Source organism: Mus caroli, unplaced genomic scaffold, assembly GCF_978045245.1.
Source record: "Mus caroli unplaced genomic scaffold, Mus_caroli_1 scaffold_2, whole genome shotgun sequence".
NCBI classification, from domain to species: Eukaryota; Metazoa; Chordata; class Mammalia; order Rodentia; family Muridae; genus Mus; species Mus caroli.
The window spans coordinates 166,458,061-166,479,734 of NW_028227257.1; the positions used below are offsets into that span (position 1 = coordinate 166,458,061).

The 21,674-nt window shown below is 39.4% G+C and overlaps 1 protein-coding gene across 3 annotated transcripts in view; it reads right to left on the reverse strand.

The window, feature by feature from the left end:
• Positions 1–21,674, reverse strand: part of Slc39a12 (solute carrier family 39 member 12) — a 119,662-nt gene that overhangs the window by 31,582 nt on the left and 66,406 nt on the right. For 2 of the 3 annotated variants that reach the window (XM_021156381.2, XM_029469888.2), the window contains exons 11-12: positions 16,509–16,667; positions 7,380–7,567 (exon numbers count right to left, since the gene is read on the reverse strand). In XM_021156381.2, coding sequence (XP_021012040.1) covers positions 7,380–7,567; positions 16,509–16,667 — 347 coding nt within the window. The remainder of the gene's footprint in view (positions 1–7,379; positions 7,568–16,508; positions 16,668–21,674) is intronic. The other variant, XM_029469894.2, reaches the window with a different exon arrangement.

A 21,674-nucleotide genomic window follows, 5' to 3' on the forward strand; every position in this document is an offset into this window, starting at 1 on the left:
CCCCTCACCCTATTTCTATGAGGGTGTTCCCCTTTCTAAGAAGGACCAAAGCACCCACATGTTGGTCTTCCTTCTTCTTGAGCTTCATGTGGTCTATGAATTGTATCTTGGGTATTCTTAGATTTTGGGCTAATATCCACTTATCACTGAATGCATATCATGTGTGTTCTTTTGTGATTCGGTTACCTCACTCAATATGATATTTTCTAGTTACATCCATTGCCTAAGAACTTCATAAATTCATCATTTTTATTTTCATTTTATTTGTAGAAGATGATTTTAATATTTTCAACTGTTGATCAACAAACAATAATTATTTTAAGATATATTTTGTTGGGGGCTGGTGAGATGGCTCAGTGGGTAAGAGCACCCGACTGTTCTTCTGAAGGTCCAGAGTTCAAATCCCAGCAACCACATGGTGGCTCACAACCATCCGTAACGAGATCTGGCGCCCTCTTCTGGAGTGTCTGAAGACAGCTACAGTGTACTTACATATAATGAATAAATAAATCTTTTAAAAAAAAAGATATATTTTGTTGTTATGTCTCCCTTTTCATTTCTGACTTTATTAATTTGGATACTCTTTCTGTGTCCTCTGGTTAATCTGGCTAAGGGTTTATCTGTCTTGTTTTTCTCAAAGAAACAGCTCCTGGTTTTGTTGATTCTTTGTATAGTTCTTTTTGTTTCTACTTGGTTGATTACAGCCCTGAGTTTGATCATTTCCTGCCATCTACTTCTCCTGGGTTTATTTGCTTCTTTTTGTTCTAGAGCTTTCAGGTGTGCTGTCAAGCTGCTAATGTAAGCTCTCTTCAGCTTCTTTCTGGAGCCACTTAGAGTTATGAGTTTTCCTTTTACCACTGCTTTCATAGTGTCCCATAGGTTTTGTTATGATGTGTCTTCATTTTTATTAAATTATAAAAAGTGTTTAGTTTCTTTCTTTATTTCTTGCTTGACCAATTATCATTGAATAGAGCATTGTTCATCTTCCATGTGTATGTGTGCTTTCAGTTATTTTTGTTAATTTAAGATCAGCCTTAGTTTGTGGTGATCTGATAGGGTGCATGGGACTATTTCCATCTTCTTGTATCTGTTAAGGCCTGTTGTGTGACTAATTATATGGTCAATTTTGAGGAAGGTACTACAAGGTGCTGAGAAGAAGGTATATTCTTTTGCTTTAGGATGGAAGTTCTATAAATATCTGTTAGATACATTTGGTCCATAACTTCTATAAATTTCACTGTGTCTCTATTTAGTTTCTTTTTCCATGATATGTCCATTGCTGAAAGTGGAGTGTTGAAGTCTCCCACTATTACCATGTGGGGTGCAATGTGTGCTTTGAGCTTTAGTAAAGTTTCTTTTATGAGTGTGGATGCCCTTGCATTGGAGCATAAATGTTCAGAGTTGAGAGTTCATCTTGGTAAATTTTTCCTTTGTCTGGTATAAAGTGTCCTTTTTGATAACTTTTGGTTGAAAGTTGAGTTTATTCGATATTAGAATGGCTACTCCAGCTTGTTTCATGGCACCATTTGCTTGAAAAATTGTTTCCCAACCTTTGATTCTAAGGTAGTGTCTGTCTTTGTTCCTGAGGTGTGTTTTCTGTATGCAGAAAAATGCTGGGTCCTGTTTACATATCTAGTCTGTTATCTTTGGGGGAATTGAATTCATTGATGTTAAGAGATATTAAGGAAAAGTGATTATTACTTCCTGTTATTTTTCTTGTTAGAGGTGGAATTATGTTTGTGTGGTTATCCTCTTTTGGGTTTGTTGAAAGACTACTTTCTTGCTTTTTCTAGGGTGTAGTTTCCCTTATTGTATTGTGTTTTCCATCTATTATCCTTGGTAGGGCTGGATTTAAGGACAGATATTGTGTAAATTTGGTTCTGTCATGGAATATCTTGGTTTCTCCATCTATGTTAATTGAGAATTTTGGTATTTGGGTATAGTAACCTGGGCTGGCATTTGTGTTCTCTTAGGGTCTGTATAACATCTGTCCAGGATTTTCTAGCTTTCATAGTCTCTAGTGAGAAGTCTGGTGTAATTCTGATAGGTCTGCCTTTATATGTTATTTGAACTTTTTCTCTTACTGCTTTTAATATTCTTTCTTTGTTTAGTGCACTTGGTGTTTTGATTATTATATGATGGGAGGAATTTCTTTTCTGGTCCAATCTATTTGGAATTCTGTGGGCTTCTTCTATGTTTGTGGGCATCTCTTTCTTTAGGTAAGGGAAGTTCTTTTATAATTTTGTTGAAGATATTTATTGGCCCTTTAAGTTGGAAATCTTCACTCTCTTTTATACCTATTATCCTTAGGTTTGGTTTTCTCATTGTGTCCTGGATTTCCTGGATGTTTTGTGTTAGGAGCTTTTTGCATCTTGCATTTTCTCTGACTGTTGTGTCAATGTTTCTATCCTCTGCCCGCCCCCGAGATTCTCTCTTTTATCTCTTGTATTCTGTTGGTGATGCTTGCATCTGTGACTCCTGATCTCTTTCCTAGGTTTTCTATTTCCAGAGTGGCCTCCCTTTGTTATTTCTTTATTGTTTCTATTTCAATTTTTAGATCTTGGATTGTTTTGTCCATTTCCTTTGTCTGTTTGATTGTGTTTTCCTATAATTCTTTAAGGGATTTTTGTGTTTCCTCTTTAAGGGCTTCTTGCTGTTTACCTGTGTTTTCCTGTATTTCTTTAAGGGAGTTATGTATGTCCTTCTTAAAGTCCTCTATCATCATCATGAGAAGTGAGTTTAGATCCAAGTCTTGCTTTTCCAGTGTGATGGTGTATCCAGGTCTTGTTATGGTGGATGAATTGTGTTCTGATGATGCCAAGTAACCTTCTGTTGCTTATGTTCTTGCACTTGCTTCCCACCATCGAAATATCTCTAGTGCACCCTGCCCTAGCTCCCTGACTGGATCCTGTCCTTCCTGTAATCCTGGCTGTGTCAGAACTCCTCATAGTCCAGCTGTCTCTGTGATCCTGTGATTCTGGGTGTGTCAGAGTTCCTGAGAGTCAAGTGGCCTCTGGGACCCTGACATCCTGGTGTGACCAAGCTCCTGGGATCCTGTGGACCTGAGCATGTTAGAGTGGAGCTTCCTCTGGGTGTTGTGGGACTAGCTGCCTGCTTCACCTCTTAAAGTTACTAGTACCTCACAAATCATCCAACTAGCTGTGAGCCAAGCATTTAATATATAAACCTATCACACATACATCATATTCAAACCACATCAGAAATTAATTAGGACATGAGTGTCAGTCCATCATGGTAGAATTAGTACCACTGTAAGAGATGAGGGATTGAAATTCTGAAATTCCCACTCATTTCTGGGTCCTCCCATGAGATCATAGCAAAATGACGTCTGTCTGATAGCAAGAGTGCTTTGAGCAGGGACCCAATTGGCCAAAACCTTTATCTTGTACTTCCTAGTCTGTACTACTATGATAAGTACTTCTGTCGCAAGATCCACCTAGACTGTGGTGTTTTATTACAGCAGCCTAAACTGACAAAGGAAATATTCAAATATATATGTAGCTAATGACAGAAGCCCAGACCCATGAAACAACATGGCAGAACTAAGAGAAGAAGCAGGCAACGCACAGACAGGAACTGATAAATTTAGCATTAAGTCAGTGGGAGAAATCGGGAATTAATCTGAAAATATGACTCATAGTATTAATCAAATTGACTTAACTGGTGCTCTCAGAACTGCATACCTAACAACAAAAAATTATTCATCAAAATAGATTGTGTGGTATACAAGTCTCAAGGCATACCTGTGCACCAATATAAGAAAACATACCTGATCTAAAATTCCATTTAATTAAGTCAGCAACTGAAACCATTTAGATTTCAAATACTGCTTAGACAATATATTTCTATATAATCCATGCATCAAAAAGAAAACAAAATAACAGAGAAATTTGAAAACAGTTCAAATGAGCATACTGAAAGCACAAACTATAAGTGGATCAATAAGTGATGCCTTATGGGAAAATGTCTAGTTTTAAATGCTAATGTTAGGGGAAAAAAGCTTTGAACCCATGACAGATACAACATTCTACCTTATAAAGTAAGTAAATAAAAACAACATTCAAAGTTTAAAGAAGTTAAGACTAGACGTCACAGCAGACACAACAGCAACAAATCACAAACTATCCCACCAAGACCCTGTAAGATCAAGATTAGTCTTGCACACTTCACTGCTGTAGTCCTACACTGCATTCCTCTCTTTTGTACTGATGTCATTTCTGTCACTCAAGCACAGAACTGTGGAGAGAGAATGCCTATAGGAATATATTTGGACAAGAGTAGGAAGGCCCATATGTAACACCTTTTAAAGCTGAGGAAATAACTCCATTGGTGAAGTGTTTGACATCTACATCTAGAACACAAGTTTTATCCCTAGCACCCATATAAAAAGTGGCATGCACTTATACTTCCAGAACCAGGAGGTAAAGACAGGGAGATCGTGGGGGCTTGCTAGCTAGGCAGCCTAGCCTAATCAGTGAGGCTTGGCTCTGAAGAAGTGTCCCTGCCACGTAAACAAGATGGGCTCTTTCTGAGGCATAACAACTGAGGCTGACCTCTGACCTCTGACTTGCCACACACACACACACACACGACAGTGAGAGGGGTTGTTTCCATGTGTCTTTGTCCTTGTTTTGAGGAAAACGGTATATTGATTTCCCTGGCCACACAGAGCTGTGGTAATTCTTCATGCCATTTAGAAAGAAGTCAATGCAACTCGGAGTTCATGGGTTTGGATAAGGCCATCTCACTTGGGAGAATGAAAGCTGGCAGTTTTCCCTGGGGAAGACTTCCTTCCAACTTGACCTCATTGCTAATGGCCCCTTCTTGCCCACAATTCTTTCTCTTTAGGAGTTTCATGTCTTTGAAACAAACAAACAAGCTACACATGTAATTTATCTTTTCACGTTGACTCTCCTCAGGGCAAGCCTGATGAACATGAAGGATTTGCAAACTGCATAGCCCAAAGATGGTCCCTCTACCCTTCAGTTACTTTCATTTATTTTCCTTGATGTTTTACGGTTTCTGAACCATGTTTTCCTCTTTCTAAATGACAGACTGTTTTGTTTGGCACAGCCCCAGAGCACAGCAACAGTTAAAGTCGCCGCTATGTGAAAGATCTGTATTTGTTTAGAATTTACTCTGAAGGCCGTGAGAGCAAGGGACCTGGATTTTAGAAGCAGCCCCAGGAAATTCACAGGATTTTCTTTCCTGTCTTCTTGCCAGGGTGCTGACTTTTCTTTGGCAAATGGCAAGTTTCAGTACAGTCAAAAATTTATGCTAGTTCATCTCTTGTAGGATATCAGTTTGCCTTGCTTCTTCTCTCACCCTTATAGGATACACAGCAGGAACAGTAATGGGGAAATGACAACACTAGCTTAGGCTTCCACATGACAAATGGGACAAATAATCTTCCCCAATCTATTTTGGAGAGATAGAGGTATAGGTATAGGTATAGGTAGAGGTAGAGGTAGAGGTAGAGGTAGAGGTAGAGGTAGAGGTAGAGGTAGAGGTAGAGGTAGAGGTAGAGATAGATGGAGATGAGATGGAGATGGAGATGGAGATAGAGATAGAGATATGGGATCAACTCTGCAGGACACATCAATCATACTTTGAAGAGCAATCCAATCTAGGTTAGAAAACAAAATAAACTTTAAAAAACAATACTGCAACTGTCCACAACTGCCCCAGAAAGGACAAAAGAGTAAGAAGCTGAAGTGGGAGGTATAGAAGTGAACTAACAAAGGCACTTGATCAATGAGTAGCTCACCTCAATTAATGGGAAATGGCAGCTTGTTTTCAAACTTACAAAAAGTTAGAAAGCACGATTCCTTACTTCAGAAGGATCACAGGAGTACTAGTGACCTCAGCTTGGGATGCAAAGGTTAGAGGTAGAATTTGATGTACTTTCAGCTTCATTATCAAAATTAAAATGTTTTGTTAGCATGGCAAGTAACACTTAGAGACATTCATAAACAAAGAGTGTGCCTGGTGTTGACTTTATCCACTTGACTTTGATTAAGAAAAGCTGCCAGGGATCAGAAGCTCAGGGTTCAAAAGCTGGCACTTACCCTGGGAACCACTCTGAAATCTGTCCTCAGGACACTCTGATCCTCTGGTTGTAGAAACTCCAGTTCTTGTTCTCTTATTTTTCTCTTATGGAACAACTCTGTACTTACTTCCTGGACAGCAAATAACCAGGTTCCGCACCACCATTAGCCAATCCCTAAGGATCTGCTCTATAAATCACCTTCAAGACTGTTTATTTTGCTTTATCTTCTCCAGGACACAAGGAATAACAGAATTTGCTTTTGTTCAGGCTGAATTATCCATTAATTTCATTTTTCTTTGCTATCTTCTAACTCAGAAGAAGGGTTGATAATTTAGCTTTTACTCTGAGAACCTTTGCTTTGGTTTTGAGATAAGGCCTGTAGCTTAGGCTGACCTCAAACTCTTTATATATGGGAGGATGAATTTTTAACTCCTGAACCTTCCGTCTCTATGTCCTATGTGCTAGAATTACAAGTATGCATCACCATGCCAGGCTTACGTACTGTAGGGGAATGAACTCTGGGCTCTGTGCATGTGAGCCAGGTACTCAACCAACTGAGGTATATCCCCAGCCCTATCCTAAAACTATTTAAAATGTGAACACCTCCGACAGAAGGTGACTTTAGAGAAAAATGGTCTATTTTATGGAGAGGAGAATTACACAGGAAAGAAGGAAATAAAGAAAGGGAGACAGAAGGAAGGAAAGAAGGCAACAAAGAAGTGGAAACAAAATGGGTGGGTAAAATTTCCCAGGTTCTGGTTTTCTTAATACCATTATAGAGAATGAAAATTAGTGAGCAGGTTTTCATTATTATTACCAAGAATCTCTTTAGGAAATACATTGCAATTGAGATGCCAAATGGCTGTCAGAATCTTCCATATTTCATCAGAATGATAGACCTTCCTTATTTAAAAGTGATCTGTTTTGTTAAGGCATGTGGTGGGTTGTGAATCTAATGACAAATTTTGTTGAACTATTGTGTATCATATAGGCAGAATGGCTAGTCTAGGCTCTTTGTACAGAGTTGTGATAATATGGTCTGTTGCTAGGTTTGGGACGATGATTACAGTCTACTACTTCCATTACTATCAGAACATCAGCATTTTCTGAGTCGCGAGTTCCATTCTTTCTGCCTACTATTTACTTTCTTGGATCCCAGAGTGTTTGCTTTTCTATATTCGCTCTAACTACATTTTACAACTCCTAAGTCTCTCCCATTTTAGTGAAAATTAATTAAAAATCTCCTGGTTTCAGCCATTTTTCACATTTCTGGTGTCAGCATATCAAAACAGAAATCCATAAAACTTACCATCCCCACCAAAGATAAATATAAAAACATCCCAGCAGTCACTGTTAAAATCCAGTCTTGGACACGTGGGTCAGCAGATACTGAGAGACCAATGTACAGTCCTGCGAAGGCCGTCAGGGCACTTAGAAAATTCATCAGGATGGCAGTCCTGACAGAGAGTCCTGAGCTTAAGAGCACTGCAAAGTCTCCTGGAATTCGGGGGGGGGGTGGGGAAGCAGAGAATATGCCACCATCACTTATGTGAAGATGCTTTTGATACATTCATATACTACTAGTTTACTTTTAACTCCAGCAAATGGAACTGGTTTAGGGAGTAAGATGAATGATTGGTTAGTTAAACACATCTACCTTACATCTCTGGGGCTCACTACCCAGATGAAGTTGAGGGTAGAGAGGTTCTATTCCTTTGCCTAAATATAACTCATCCAGGGAGGTCTATGACATGTTCTCTAAGCCCTGATACTCAGTGGCATTTTAAAATCAGATAAATACAAAACAAAGACACACTCTACCCTGGAGTTTCTGAGTTGGTTTCTGTTGTTGCTTTGCCCTAGATTCTTGCCACAAGAATCATGATACTCTATAGGTTTTTATGATGCACTTAATTTAGATCTGTTTGTAGGGAAAGAGGAAAACTACTTAATTAGAGATTTTTTTAAATCCTTAAAAAGTTAATGAAAGAAACAAAATCTCTCTTTAGAAAATGATCATCTACCTTCATGATCAGCGAACACCATACCTTGCCATACCTTTGTGTCAAAAGATGAACATTCTACCTCCAGATCTAGAGTGTTTATTTCTCAGTCTCCATCACTTAATAGAAGCTCAAATTAAAAAAAAATCTGTGGCTCCATTCCCTAACTCCATTGCATAATGGGTCGCAGAAATAGCTCTTAATACTACTGCATTGTCCTGTTACATACTGCTATACTGCTAGGTGATCTGAGGTTGAAAGTCAAATACCATGCCACTAGTATAGCAGCTAAACACAAGGCCATAGGGCATGATATACAGACCAGTTACATTTTAATGGGTGCAGGAAGGACTTTGGCTAGAGGGGGTCAATACTAATTTGATAACTGGACTTTGGGGAATGGACATTGAACACAAGAGGGCAGGAGTTGCCCGTGGGAAAGCATGAACTTGAAATTGAAAGCAGAATGAGCTTATCCTAGCTTCTTTTTTCTTGCTATGATTACACACTCTGTCCAAAATCTTAGAAGAGGAAAGGATTTATTTTGTATTATACTCCCAGGTCACAGTCCATCATTGCAGGATATCAGGGCATCAACACAAGCAAGATCTTGAATCAGAAATCTGGAAGGGATATTGATTACTGACTCAACCCAGTTTATGCTTAGCTAGCTTTCTTAAACAGTTCAGACACCCAGATCAGGGAATGATGCTGTCCACTATGGAGTAGGCTCTTCTACCCATCAATGAACAATGAAGATGATCCCTCACAGACATGGCCCCAGACCACTAATCTCATCTAGGCAATTACTCAAAGTATACACCCTTCTGAGGTGACCCTAGGCTATGCCAAGTTGACAATTAAAGCTAGCCAGGTACAGGCCTCTCTCTAGTGTAAATATGTAGACAGCTCCCTCTCCTCTGATTCCAGGCCTGTTTTAAAAATCCTTATTTTAGTTAGTCTTGGTCCCTTGGAAGCACAATTGTTATACAAGGTAACTAAGTTAAAAAAAAATCTTATGTGTATCTGCTACTATATATCTTTTTCTTCAATTTTATGCTTAGCTTTGATTATTCTATATTAATCATGTTGATTCATGCTTTGATTTTAATTTAAATATGTTATCTCACAGCCCCATTTTTAACACAATGATTTCCTTCTTAACATGTTTACTATATTTGACATGCATATTTTGAAGTCTTTGCCAAAGTTCTTTTTTTTTTTTTTTTTTTTTTATGACATTACTTCTTTTTTTTTTTTTTTTTTTTTTAATATTTTTATTACATAATTTCCTCAATTACATTTCCAATACTATCCCAAAAGTCCCCCATAGCGCCCCCCACTTCCCTACCCACCCATTCCCATTCTTTTGGCCCTGGCATTCCCCTATATTGGGGCATATAAAGTTTGCAAGTCCAATGGGCCTCTCTTTCCATTGATGGCCGACTAGACCATCTTTCGATACATATGCAGCTAGAGACAAGAGCTCCAGGGTTCCGGTTAGTACATCATGTTGTTCCAACAATAGGGTTGCAGATCCCTTTAGCTCCTTGGGTACTTTCTCTAGCTTCTCCATTGGGAGCCCTGTGATACATCCAATAGCTGACTGTGAACATCCACTCCTGTGTTTGCTAGGCCCCGGCATCGTCTCACAAGAGACAGCTATATTTGGGTCCTTTCAGCAAGATCTTGCTAGTGTATGCAATGGTGTCAGCGTTTAGAAGCTGATTATGGGACGGATCCCTGGATACAGCAGTCTCTAAATGGTCCATCCTTTCATCACAGCTACGAACTTTGTCTCTGTAGCTCCTTCCCTGGGTGTTTTGTTCCCAATTCTAAGAAGGTGCACAGTGTCCACACTTTGGTCTTCATTCTTCTTGAGTTTCATGCGTTTAGCAAATTGTATCTTATATCTTGGGTATCCTAAGTTTTGGGCTAATATCCACTTATCAATGAATACATATTGTGTGAGTTCTTTTGTGATTGTGTTACTTCACTCAAGATGATGCCCTCCAGGTCCATCCATTTGGCTAGGAATTTCATAAATTCATTCTTTTTAATAGCTGAGTAGTACTCCATTGTGTAAATGTACCATAATTTCTGTATCCATTCCTCTGTTGAGGGACATCTGGGTTCTTTCCAGCTTCTGGCTATTATAAATAGGGCTGCTATGAACATAGTGGAGCATGTGTCCTTTTTACCAGTTGGGACATCTTCTGGATATATGCCCAGGAGAGGTATTGCTGGATCCTCCGGTAGTACTATGTCCAATTTTCTGAGGAACCGCCAGACTGATTTCCAGAGTGGTTGTACAAGCTTGCAATCCCACCAACAATGGAGGAGTGTTCCTCTTTCTCCACATCCTCGCCAGCATCTGCTGTCGCCTGAATTTTTGATCTTAGCCATTCTGACTGGTGTGAGGTGGAATCTCAGGGTTGTTTTGATTTGCATTTCCCTGATGATTAAGGATGTTGAACATTTTTTCAGGTGCTTCTCTGCCATTCGGTATTCCTCAGGTGAGAATTCTTTGTTCAGTTCTGAGCCCCATTTTTTAATGGGGTTATTTGACTTTCTGGAGTCCACCTTCTTGAGTTCTTTATATATATTGGATATTAGTCCCTTATCTGATTTAGGATAGGTGAAGATCCTTTCCCAATCTGTTGGTGGTTTTTTTGTCTTATTGATGGTGTCTTTAGCCTTGCAGAAGCTTTGTAGTTTCATGAGGTCCCACTTGTCAATTCTCGATCTTACAGCACAAGCCATTACTGTTCTATTCAGGAATTTTTCCCCTGTGCCCATATCTTCAAGGCTTTTCCCCACTTTCTCCTCTATAAGTTTCAGTGTCTCTGGTTTTATGTGAAGTTCCTTGATCCACTTAGACTTGACCTTAGTACAAGGAGATAGGAATGGATCGATTCGCATTCTTCTACATGTTAACAACCAGTTGTGCCAGCACCATTTGTTGAAAATGCTGTCTTTCTTCCACTGGATGTTTTTAGCTCCCTTGTCGAAGATCAAGTGACCATAGGTGTGTGGGTTCATTTCTGGGTCTTCAATTCTATTCCATTGGTCTATTTGTCTGTCACTATACCAGTACCATGCAGTTTTTATCACAATTGCTCTGTAGTAGAGCTTTAGTTCCGGCATGGTGATTCCACCAGAGGTTCTTTTATCCTTGAGAAGAGTTTTTGCTATCCTAGGTTTTTTGTTATTCCAGATGAATTTGCAGATTGCACTTTCTAATTCGTTGAAGAATTGATTTGGAATTTTGATGGGGATTGCATTGAATCTGTAGATTGCTTTTGGCAAGATAGCCATTTTTACAATGTTGATCCTGCCAATCCATGAGCATGGGAGATCTTTCCATCTTCTGAGATCTTCTATAATTTCTTTCTTCAGAGACTTGAAGTTTTTATTATACAGATCTTTCACTTCCTTAGTTAGAGTCACGCCAAGATATTTTATATTATTTGTGACTATTGAGAAGGGTGTTGTTTCCCTAATTTCTTTCTCAGCCTGTTTATTTTTTGTGTAGAGAAAGGCCATTGATTTGTTTGAGTTAATTTTATATCCAGCTACTTCACCGAAGCTGTTTATCAGGCTTAGGAGTTCTCTGGTGGAATTTTTAGGGTCACTTATATATACTATCATATCATCTGCAAAAAGTGATATTTTGACTTCATCTTTTCCAATTTGTATCCCTTTGATCTCCTTTTGTTGTCGAATTGCTCTGGCTAGGACTTCAAGTACAATGTTGAATAGGTATGGAGAAAGTGGACAGCCTTGTCTAGTCCCTGATTTTAGAGGGATTGCTTCAAGCTTCTCACCATTTACTTTGATGTTGGCTACTGGTTTGCTGTAGATTGCTTTTATCATGTTTAGGTATGGGCCTTGAATTCCTGATCTTTCCAAGACTTTTATCATGAATGGGTGTTGGATCTTGTCAAATGCTTTTTCCGCATCTAAGGAGATGACCATGTGGTTTTTATCTTTGAGTTTGTTTATATACTGGATTACGTTGATGGATTTCCGTATATTGAACCATCCCTGCATCCCTGGGATGAAACCTACTTGGTCAGGATGGATGATTGTTTTGATGTGTTCTTGGATTCGGTTAGCAAGAACTTTATTGAGGATTTTTGCATCAATATTCATAAGGGATATTGGTCTGAAGTTTTCTATCTTTGTTGGGTCTTTTTGTGGTTTAGGTATCAGAGTAATTGTGGCTTCATAGAATGAGTTGGGTAGAGTACCTTCTGTTTCTATTTTGTGGAATAGTTTGTGAAGAACTGGGATTAGATCTTCTTTGAAGGTCTGATAGAACTCTGCACTAAACCCATCTGGTCCTGGGCTTTTTTTAGTTGGGAGACTGTTAATGACTGCTTCTATTTCTTTGGGGGATATAGGGCTGTTTAGATCATTAACCTGATCTTGATTCAACTTTGGTACCTGGTATCTGTCTAGGAACTTGTCCATTTCATCCAGGTTCTCCAGTTTTGTTGAGTATAGCCTTTGGTAGAAGGATCTGATGGTGTTTTGGATGTCTTCAGGATCTGTTGTTATGTCTCCTTTTTCATTTCTGATTTTGTTAATTAGGATGCTTTCCCTGTGCCCTCTAGTGAGTCTGGCTAAGGGTTTATCTATCTTGTTGATTTTCTCAAAGAACCAGCTCCTTGATTGGTTGATTCTTTGAATAGTTTTTCTTGTTTCCACTTGGTTGATTTCACCCCTGAGTTTGATTATTTCCTGCCGTCTACTCCTCTTGGGTGAATTTGCTTCCTTTTGTTCTAGTGCTTTTAGGTGTGTTGTCAAGCTGCTAATGTGTGCTCTCTCTAGTTTCCTTTTGGAGGCACTCAGAGCTATGAGTTTTCCTCTTAGAAATGCTTTCATTGCGTCCCATAAGTTTGGGTATGTTGTGGCTTCATTTTCATTGAACTCTAAAAAGTCCTTAATTTCTTTCTTTATTCCTTCCTTGACCAAGGTATCATTGAGAAGAGTGTTGTTCAGTTTCCACGTGAAGGTTGGCTTTCTATTATTTATTTTGTTATTGAAGATCAGCCTTAGTCCATGGTGATCTGATAGGATGCATGGGACAATTTCAATATTTTTATATCTGTTGAGGCCTGTTTTGTGACCAATTATGTGGTCAATTTTGGAGAAGGTACCATGAGGTGCTGAGAAGAAGGTATATCCTTTTGTTTTAGGATAGAATGTTCTGTAGATATCTGCCAGATCCATTTGATTCATAATTTCTCTTAGTTTCACTGTGTCCCTGTTTAGTTTCTGTTTCCATGATCTGTCCATTGGTGAAAGTGGTGTGTTGAAGTCTCCCACTATTATTGTATGAGGTGCAATGTGTGCTTTGAGATTTACTAAAGTTTCTTTAATGAATGTGGCTGCCTTTGTATTTGGAGCATAGATATTCAGGATTGATAGTTCCTCTTGGAGGATTTTACCTTTGATGAGTATGAAGTGTCCCTCCCTGTCTTTTTTAATGACTTTGGGTTGGAAGTCAATCTTATCAGATATTAGAATGGCTACTCCAGCTTGTTTCTTCATGCCATTTGCTTGGAGAATTGTTTTCCAGCCTTTCATTCTGAGGTAGTGTCTATCCTTTTCTCTGAGATGAGTTTCCTGTAAGCAGCAAAATGTTGGGTCTTGTTTGTGTAGCCAGTTTGTTAGTCTATGTCTTTTTATCGGGGAGTTGAGTCCATTGATATTAAGAGATATTAAGGAAAAGAAATTGGTGTTTCCTGTTATTTTTGATGTTAAAGTTGGCATTTTGTTCTTGTGGCTGTCTTCTTTTAGGTTTGTTGAGGGATTACCTTCTTGTTGATTCTAGGGCGTGGTTCCTGTCCTTGTATTGGTTTTTTTCTGTTATTATCCTTTGAAGGGCTGGATTCGTGGAGAGATAATGTGTGAATTTGGTTTTGTCGTGGAATACTTTGGTTTCTCCATCTATGTTAATTGAGAGTTTGGCTGGGTATAGTAGCCTGGGCTGGAATTTGTGTTCTTTTAGTGTCTGTATAACATCTGTCCAGGATCTTCTGGCTTTCATAGTCTCTGGTGAAAAATCTGGTGTAATTCTGATAGGCTTGCCTTTATATGTTACTTGGCCTTTTTCTCTTACTGCTTTTAGTATTCTATCTTTATTTAGAGCATTTGTTGCTCTGATTATTATGTGTCGGGAGGTATTTCTTTTCTGATCCAGTCTATTTGGAGTTCTGTAGGCTTCTTGTATGTTCATGGGCATCTCTTTCTTTAGATTTGGGAAGTTTTCTTCTATAATTTTGTTGAAGATGTTTGCTGGTCCTTTGAGTTGAAAATCTTCATTCTCATCCACTCCTATTATCCGTAGGTTTGGTCTTCTCATTATGTCCTGTATTTCTTGGATGTTTTGAGTTAGGATCTTTTTGCATTTTCCATTTTCCTTGATTGTTGTGCCGATGTTCTCTATGGAATCTTCTGCACCTGAGATTCTCTCTTCCATCTCTTGTATTCTGTTGCTGATGCTTGCATCTATGGTTCCAGATTTCTTTCCTAGGGTTTCTATCTCCAGTGTTGCCTCATTTTGGGTTTTCTTTATTGTGTCTACTTCCCTTTTTAGGTCTAGTATGGTTTTGTTCATTTCCATCATCTGTTTGGATGTGTTTTCCTGTTTTTCTGTAAGGACTTCTACCTGTTTGATTATGTTATCATGTTTTTCTTTAAGGATTTGTAACTCTTTAGCAGTGTTCTCCTGCAATTCTTTAAGGGATTTTTGTGCTTCCTCTTTATTGTCTTCTTCCTTTTTAGCAGTGTTCTCCTGCATTTCTTTAAGTGTGTTATTAACGTCCTTCTTGAAGTCCTCTATCATCATCAGGAGATATGCTTTTAAATCCGTGTCTAGCTTTTCCGGTGTGTTGGGGTGCCCTGGACTGGGTGAAGTGGGGGTGCTGGGTTCTGATGATGGTGACTGGTCTTGGTTTCTGTTAGTAAGATTATTACGTTTACCTTTCGCCATCTGGTAATCTCTGGGGTTAGTTGTTATCGTTGTCACTATTTAAAGATTGGAGCAGAAGCTTTGTTCCACTCACCAGCAGTCCCAAAATCCTGCGGCGGGGGTCGTGGGTAGCTGGCGGGTGTCAGACAACCCTGCGCTCCCGCTACCCTGGCGCTGATCCGGCCGGGTGAGGCCTGTGGCCCTACTCAGGCTGGTTTCTGCTTCCCTAACTAATGCAGTCTCAGGTCCCGCGCAATTGGATTGGAGCAGAAGCTGTGCTCCCCTCACCAGAAGTCTTAAGATCCTGTGGCGGGTGTTGTGGGCAGTTGGCGAGTGTCAGCAGACCCTGCGCCCCAGCTGCTCAGGTGCTTTTCTGACCGGAAGAGGCTTGTGGCCCTGTGTGGGCCGGATTTCTCTCTCCCCAACCAGAGCAGTCTCAGGTCCCGCGTGATTGGACTGGAGCAGAAGCTGTATTCCACTCACCAGCAGTCCCAAAATCCTGCGGCGGGGGTTGTGGGTAGCTGGCGGGTGTCAGGCAACCCTGCGCTCCCGCTACCCTGGCGCTGATCCGGCCGGGTGAGGCCTGTGGCCCTACTCAGGCTGGTTTCTGCTTCCCTAACTAATGCAGTCTCAGGTCCCGCGCAATTGGATTGGAGCAGAAGCTGTGCTCCCCTCACCAGAAGTCTTAAGATCCTGTGGCGGGTGTTGTGGGCAGTTGGCGAGTGTCAGCAGACCCTGCGCCCCAGCTGCTCAGGTGCTTTTCTGACCGGAAGAGGCTTGTGGCCCTGTGTGGGCCGGATTTCTCTCTCCCCAACCAGAGCAGTCTCAGGTCCCGCGTGATTGGACTGGAGCAGAAGCTGTGTTCCACTCACCAGCAGTCCCAAAATCCTGCGGCGGGGGTCGTGGGTAGCTGGCGGGTGTCAGGCAACCCTGCGCTCCCGCTACCCTGGCGCTGATCCGGCCGGGTGAGGCCTGTGGCCCTACTCAGGCTGGTTTCTGCTTCCCTAACTAATGCAGTCTCAGGTCCCGCGCAATTGGATTGGAGCAGAAGCTGTGCTCCCCTCACCAGAAGTCTTAAGATCCTGTGGCGGGTGTTGTGGGCAGTTGGCGAGTGTCAGCAGACCCTGCGCCCCAGCTGCTCAGGTCCCAAAGTTCTTTAGAATGACTTCTCTGAGTGCCTCTTTCCTATACTGAATCAGCTTGAATCCCTGGGGCATAATTCCTAACCCTGGGAAAGAAGACAAAGAGTGTATTTGAGCTTTATCTCAGGGTACATGTTTTCATTTTAGTTTGATATCTTTTGTTTTGTTTTGCTTATGGTTTAAATAAATAAAAAATGAGAAGTGATTGAAAAATAAGATTACCATTTTTTTTATTATGAGTCTGGAGAAGAATCCAAGCAAACTATTGGTGGGGATGGACTAGGACTCCCCCAAGAAACAGAAACACTTACCCATTTCATGTGGAATTTCATGACACAAAATAGCAATTGTTGTGGTCACTCCTGACTCCAATGAAGAGGAGAAGGCTGTGCCTATTACTAGGCCATCTGCAAAATTGTGCAGGCTATCTCCAACCAGGATCATAATGGCCAATAAGCTGATGGTTTTGCCTATAGAACCAGAGGAAGAAGTGAGAAGTGTAAATGAAGTAGCAGTGATGTCACTGTTCCCTCATATCCAAACACCTGTCTCCTCTCTTCTAACATTCTCATCTCAGACCTCATTAGCAGTCCTACTAGTCTCTGCTTTAATGATAAGGCAGAACTGGAAATAAACTGTGGTACCCAGCAAAAAAATGAAAGTCACTATTTTTTTAACTGCCTTGACCAAGTATAAAAATAAATTATGTGCTGACATTTGAATACTTCATTTTATTGAGCTAAGCAATGGTGACTTGAATTAGACTGGACCCCCATAGGTTCATATGTTTGAATACTTGGACTCAACTGGTGAAACTGTTTGGTAAGGATTGGGAGTTGTAACTCTAATGGAGGAAGTATTACTGGGGGCAGGCTTCGGAGTTTCAAAGGCTTGCTTTATCCTGATTGCCTCTTTACCTTCTACCCGTGGTTTGATATATGATCTTTCTGCTGTTCCTGCCTTTATGCTTTTCTTCCACCATCATGGACTCTATCCCTCTGAAGCAATAAGCACAACTAAATGCTTTCTTTTTTGAGTTGCCTTGGTCATGGTGTTTCATGACAGCAATAGAAAAGTAGCTAATATTATGCTAAAGATGAAATCGAAAGCAGTGCTGCAAACTTGTGAGAAGCTACTAATATCTTTTCCACCATGGTCTATGTAAGGCATTTTAACATCATTTAAGAACTGTGCTGTGTGCAGGATGCTGATGACCTTTGGATGTGATGCTACAGAGGAAGTAAAGCCTTGTAGAAGTTAGGTGATGAGTTGGAGCTACTGCCTTACCCTGCTCACCATGAAAGGGCTCAGTGGGAAGATGCTATCAGTGAGATAAAGAGTGGGCCCATTCCTCACCCTAACCTTGGCTTTGGTCCTTTGGGTTCAGACACTAGAATCATCTCTATTACCCACACATAGAAATTTGTTATAGCACAGAAGTGTTAGTATGTTGAATATAAAATTCCCTGTTGGAGATCATTTGCATGCTGCTGCCCACCTAGAGCTGCTGCTCTGAACCTGATGGTCTTCTACCAGTCTTCTCAGTGTACTTCCTGTCATCATGGAATCTTTGTATTACCTAATGTGACTGAGTTAATGGCCCTTCTAAACTGCCTTGTTCACTGCCCAAATGTGTCCAAAACAGAACCATAATTGACTCTTTGTCTCCCAAGTTATCTTTGTAACCATTACTCACTGTGCTTGTCTTGCTGTAAAATACCCTTCAGTTACCAGCACAGTTATATACAGAACAAAATAAAGGAGACATTTTGTTTACATATATTTATTTGTTTATATTATATTATATTGTACAAGCTATCTGCTTAGTAGTTGATAAAAATACATGGATTATAATTGGGTTTTAATAGAAAGAATTCCTATTTTAAAAAAGAAAGAAAGAAATCCCGATTGCGTATTGCAACCCAATTATAGATTTGAACAACTAACAAAAACGACGTTGAGAATAACACTTGTTCTGACAGTGAGAATACCTGGGTTATTTCAGTTAATGAGACAAGACATTTTCCAGTTACCACAGTCTAAGAGTTCAGCTTCAAATGAGCTGTTAATGAGGTGTTCAGAGTAGCGATTGTCACTATTGGAACCAGGTATATTTTCCAAATAATTTTACTTACTTAGAAAGAGGACTACTTTCTCATTCATTAACTATTTATGTCGTAAGAGTAAGAGGTACTATACACCAACATGAATTGGTATTTTGTAATAGTAATATAATTTGGTACACTGTATATTTCACTAAGTGATGACATAGTTAGTATGTTCAAGCAAGAGATAGCTACATCTACTATGTTATAAAGATTTCCTATGAAATTTACTCCCAAAGTTCATACTTGTTTGCAAATATTAAGAATTGAGCTGGGCAGGCATACTGGAGTTCACTTTGTTCCTAGCACTCAGGAGGAAGAGGCAGTCTAGTCTACAGAGTGAGTTGTAAGACAGTAAAAGTTGTTACATAGAGAAGCCCTGTATCAAAAACAAACAAACAAAGAATTGAATTGAATTAATGTAGCAGGGTATAGTACTGTGGTAAAGCTCTTATCTGGCGTATATGAAGGACTAGGGTTAATCTTCAGTCTGAAAAAGGAAAAGATATAACACACACCTCTTCAGGGTTTACTAACTCATTTAATTCTTTGTTAAAACTGGAAAGAGCTCCGGAAGTAATTAATCATAAACACACAGGATATAACACCATGACATCACTTAGCTGCTCCTGCCAATTTTCAAAAGAAAGTTTATTTTTATAAAGTAATTTAATTTAAAGTGATACATTTATAAAACAGCTGCCTGAAAAAAAAAGTATTTTCCTTATGCCTACAGGGCAGTTTTGATACAATTACTGATAGGAAACAGTCAAATGCAACAGCTTCAGAGATCTAGCCCTTTCTAGGAGACTCTATGGCTTATTTTCATTGTCTATCACTTTATCTCTGATTAAAGGCTTCTAAATGCCACAATATGGATAGATAAGAAGACACAGGTAAATACACACATTTACATGTAATCCATAAAGAACTGTGTATCTGTGCATATTCAGCAAGGTCATTTAAGCATTTAGGAGAAGATAAGCATTTGCTGGCAATTTAATAAACTTGATACCAAAATAACTCTAATATTAAGCCTTTGTTAACATGGCTGGCAGTCTCCAGAGTCACGCATGTCTGAACTATCTGAGATTTTCCTCCATGAAGCATGGGCTAGAACTAATCTGATTTGGGGTTTTGTTTATTTAAATCAGACCATGGATAGGATTTTCACATCTTGTCTTTTGAAATACAAGTTGAGTCCTACCAATGAGGTAATATGAGACACGTAATCACAGAGTCATAGCTAACTCAGTGTTTTCCAGGCAAATGGCAGCTGCATGTTTTAATTTAGATTTGCTCACTGTTCTTTCTATATGCCAAGCTTGATACCTGTAGTAAGAAGATTATTTGCAAGCAATGTTTGTTGCTCCTTGGTGTGGTTTCCACACTCTTCTCCTAATTAGATTTGGCATATCCTTTCTCCTTTCCTTTATTTCAAAGAAAAAAAAAACAAAACAAGAAAGTCTGGCATAGACCACTATGTGCCAAACATTGCAAATTTATACTGGAACTAAAAATTATACAAGAACTAAGTAATATCTTTAAACCAGAGAGATGACTTGGTAGGTAAGTACACTATCTGCTCTTAGAGAGGACCCACATTTGATGTCCAGCACCTACATGGAGACTCACAATCGTCTTTAACTCCAGTTTCAGGAGCTCTGACTCCTTCCTTTGCCTACTAATGGTACTGAGCACACATATGGAGCACAAACATACATGCAGACAAAATAATCACATACAGAAAATTTAAATATTATTACAAAGAATTAAATGACATCCTGAAAGCAGAATGGAACAGAATATGAAATTACATATTCTGAATAATATTAGTAAATTCTATGACTAATATTGCTAAAAACAGAACAATTATTATCATGATAACATATGTAGTATTAATATATTATTATGCTTATTAGTATTCGCATTCCAAGCTACATGGCAAACTACAGACAATGAACATGCTTGTTCTGTTCTACAGTATATATACAAGACCTCAAGAACAACACATTTTTAGACTATTTTGTTCATGCTGATGATCAATTCCAGGGCCAGACAAATGTTCTAGCACTGAGCTGCAGCCCCGGCTCCCCAAAGTACATCACTAATGAATAACAGAATTGAGAGAATCCATCAGCATGTGCAGGAACAATCACAAGGAAATTTTGATAGACTAACATTTCCTCTGTTCCTCTATGCCAGAACTCACTATTTGTGTGGCCTCACCAACAAACAGTTTATTCATTTGAATAACTTAAGAATACTTACTCTCATCTTATTGTGCTATTGGAGAATTGAGTGAGAAAATCCATCCCAAATGTATGGATCCCACAGTGCCTGGCATACAGGAGGTGCCCATTCCATGATAACCTTTATAGTTGATCACTAATTTATTGCAGTAGAATTGGAGTAGCTAATCATGATTGATTAGCATTCAAACATTATATTTGTTACAAAACGGTAACATAAATAAGAAAATTGCTGGTAGAAGAGAAAGTGATGAAAATCACACCAAACACAAACAGAACTTCAAAGAATTATCTAGAAACGTAAGCAATGAAGAGTGAGATGAGAAAGCACATAAATTAAATTCAGAAATAATAGAAACAAACCATGCAGGATGGCTGCAGCCTGTGTGCCTAAGACTTAGGAAGCAGAGGCAAGACAGGAGCCATGAATGACAGGTCAACCTTGTCTAAATAGTGAGTTTCAGGCAAATCTGAATAGAAACTAAGATCCTGCCTCAAAAATCCTCATCCCAGCAATAGAAATAAATTAAGTGTGGAAAGCAAAGAAATATAGATTGACAGTTCACCATCAGAGAAATAAATGAGTAGTAGGATAAGATATGAATGTAAATTGCTGTTTGGAATGTTGCTATGTCAGGGAACAAAGTGGATATTTCTTGCTTCTTTGGAGTCTCAGTTGTGTCATGTGATGTTTTTCTGGAAACTGTCTTCTGAGAGGATGGTTTTACTAAAGCAGACATGAGGAAGAATGTTTTGCCAAGAGAAAACATGTGGCATTTTTCTGGAAACTGCCTGAAAAATGGTGTGAGATGTTTTGCTAGAGCAGACACTTCAGAGAACACATGATGTTTGGAAAGGATATAAATATAACCCACAGAAAGTGGCTGATGCTGTGTGGTATTGGTTCGCCTTGCCACTGTTTGCCTGATCATTATTGGTTATGACTCCACAGATAAAAATTCACCAAACAACTTCTGGTAGTGTTCTGGCAGCTTCTTGTGGTTTCCACGGACTCAGGCTGATTGGCACAGCCTCACAATTTCTTTTAGATCAACCTGCCATTTCTGATTTGTGAATGATGTTTATGAGTGGATTGAGCTGCCACTGCCGATTCATGTGA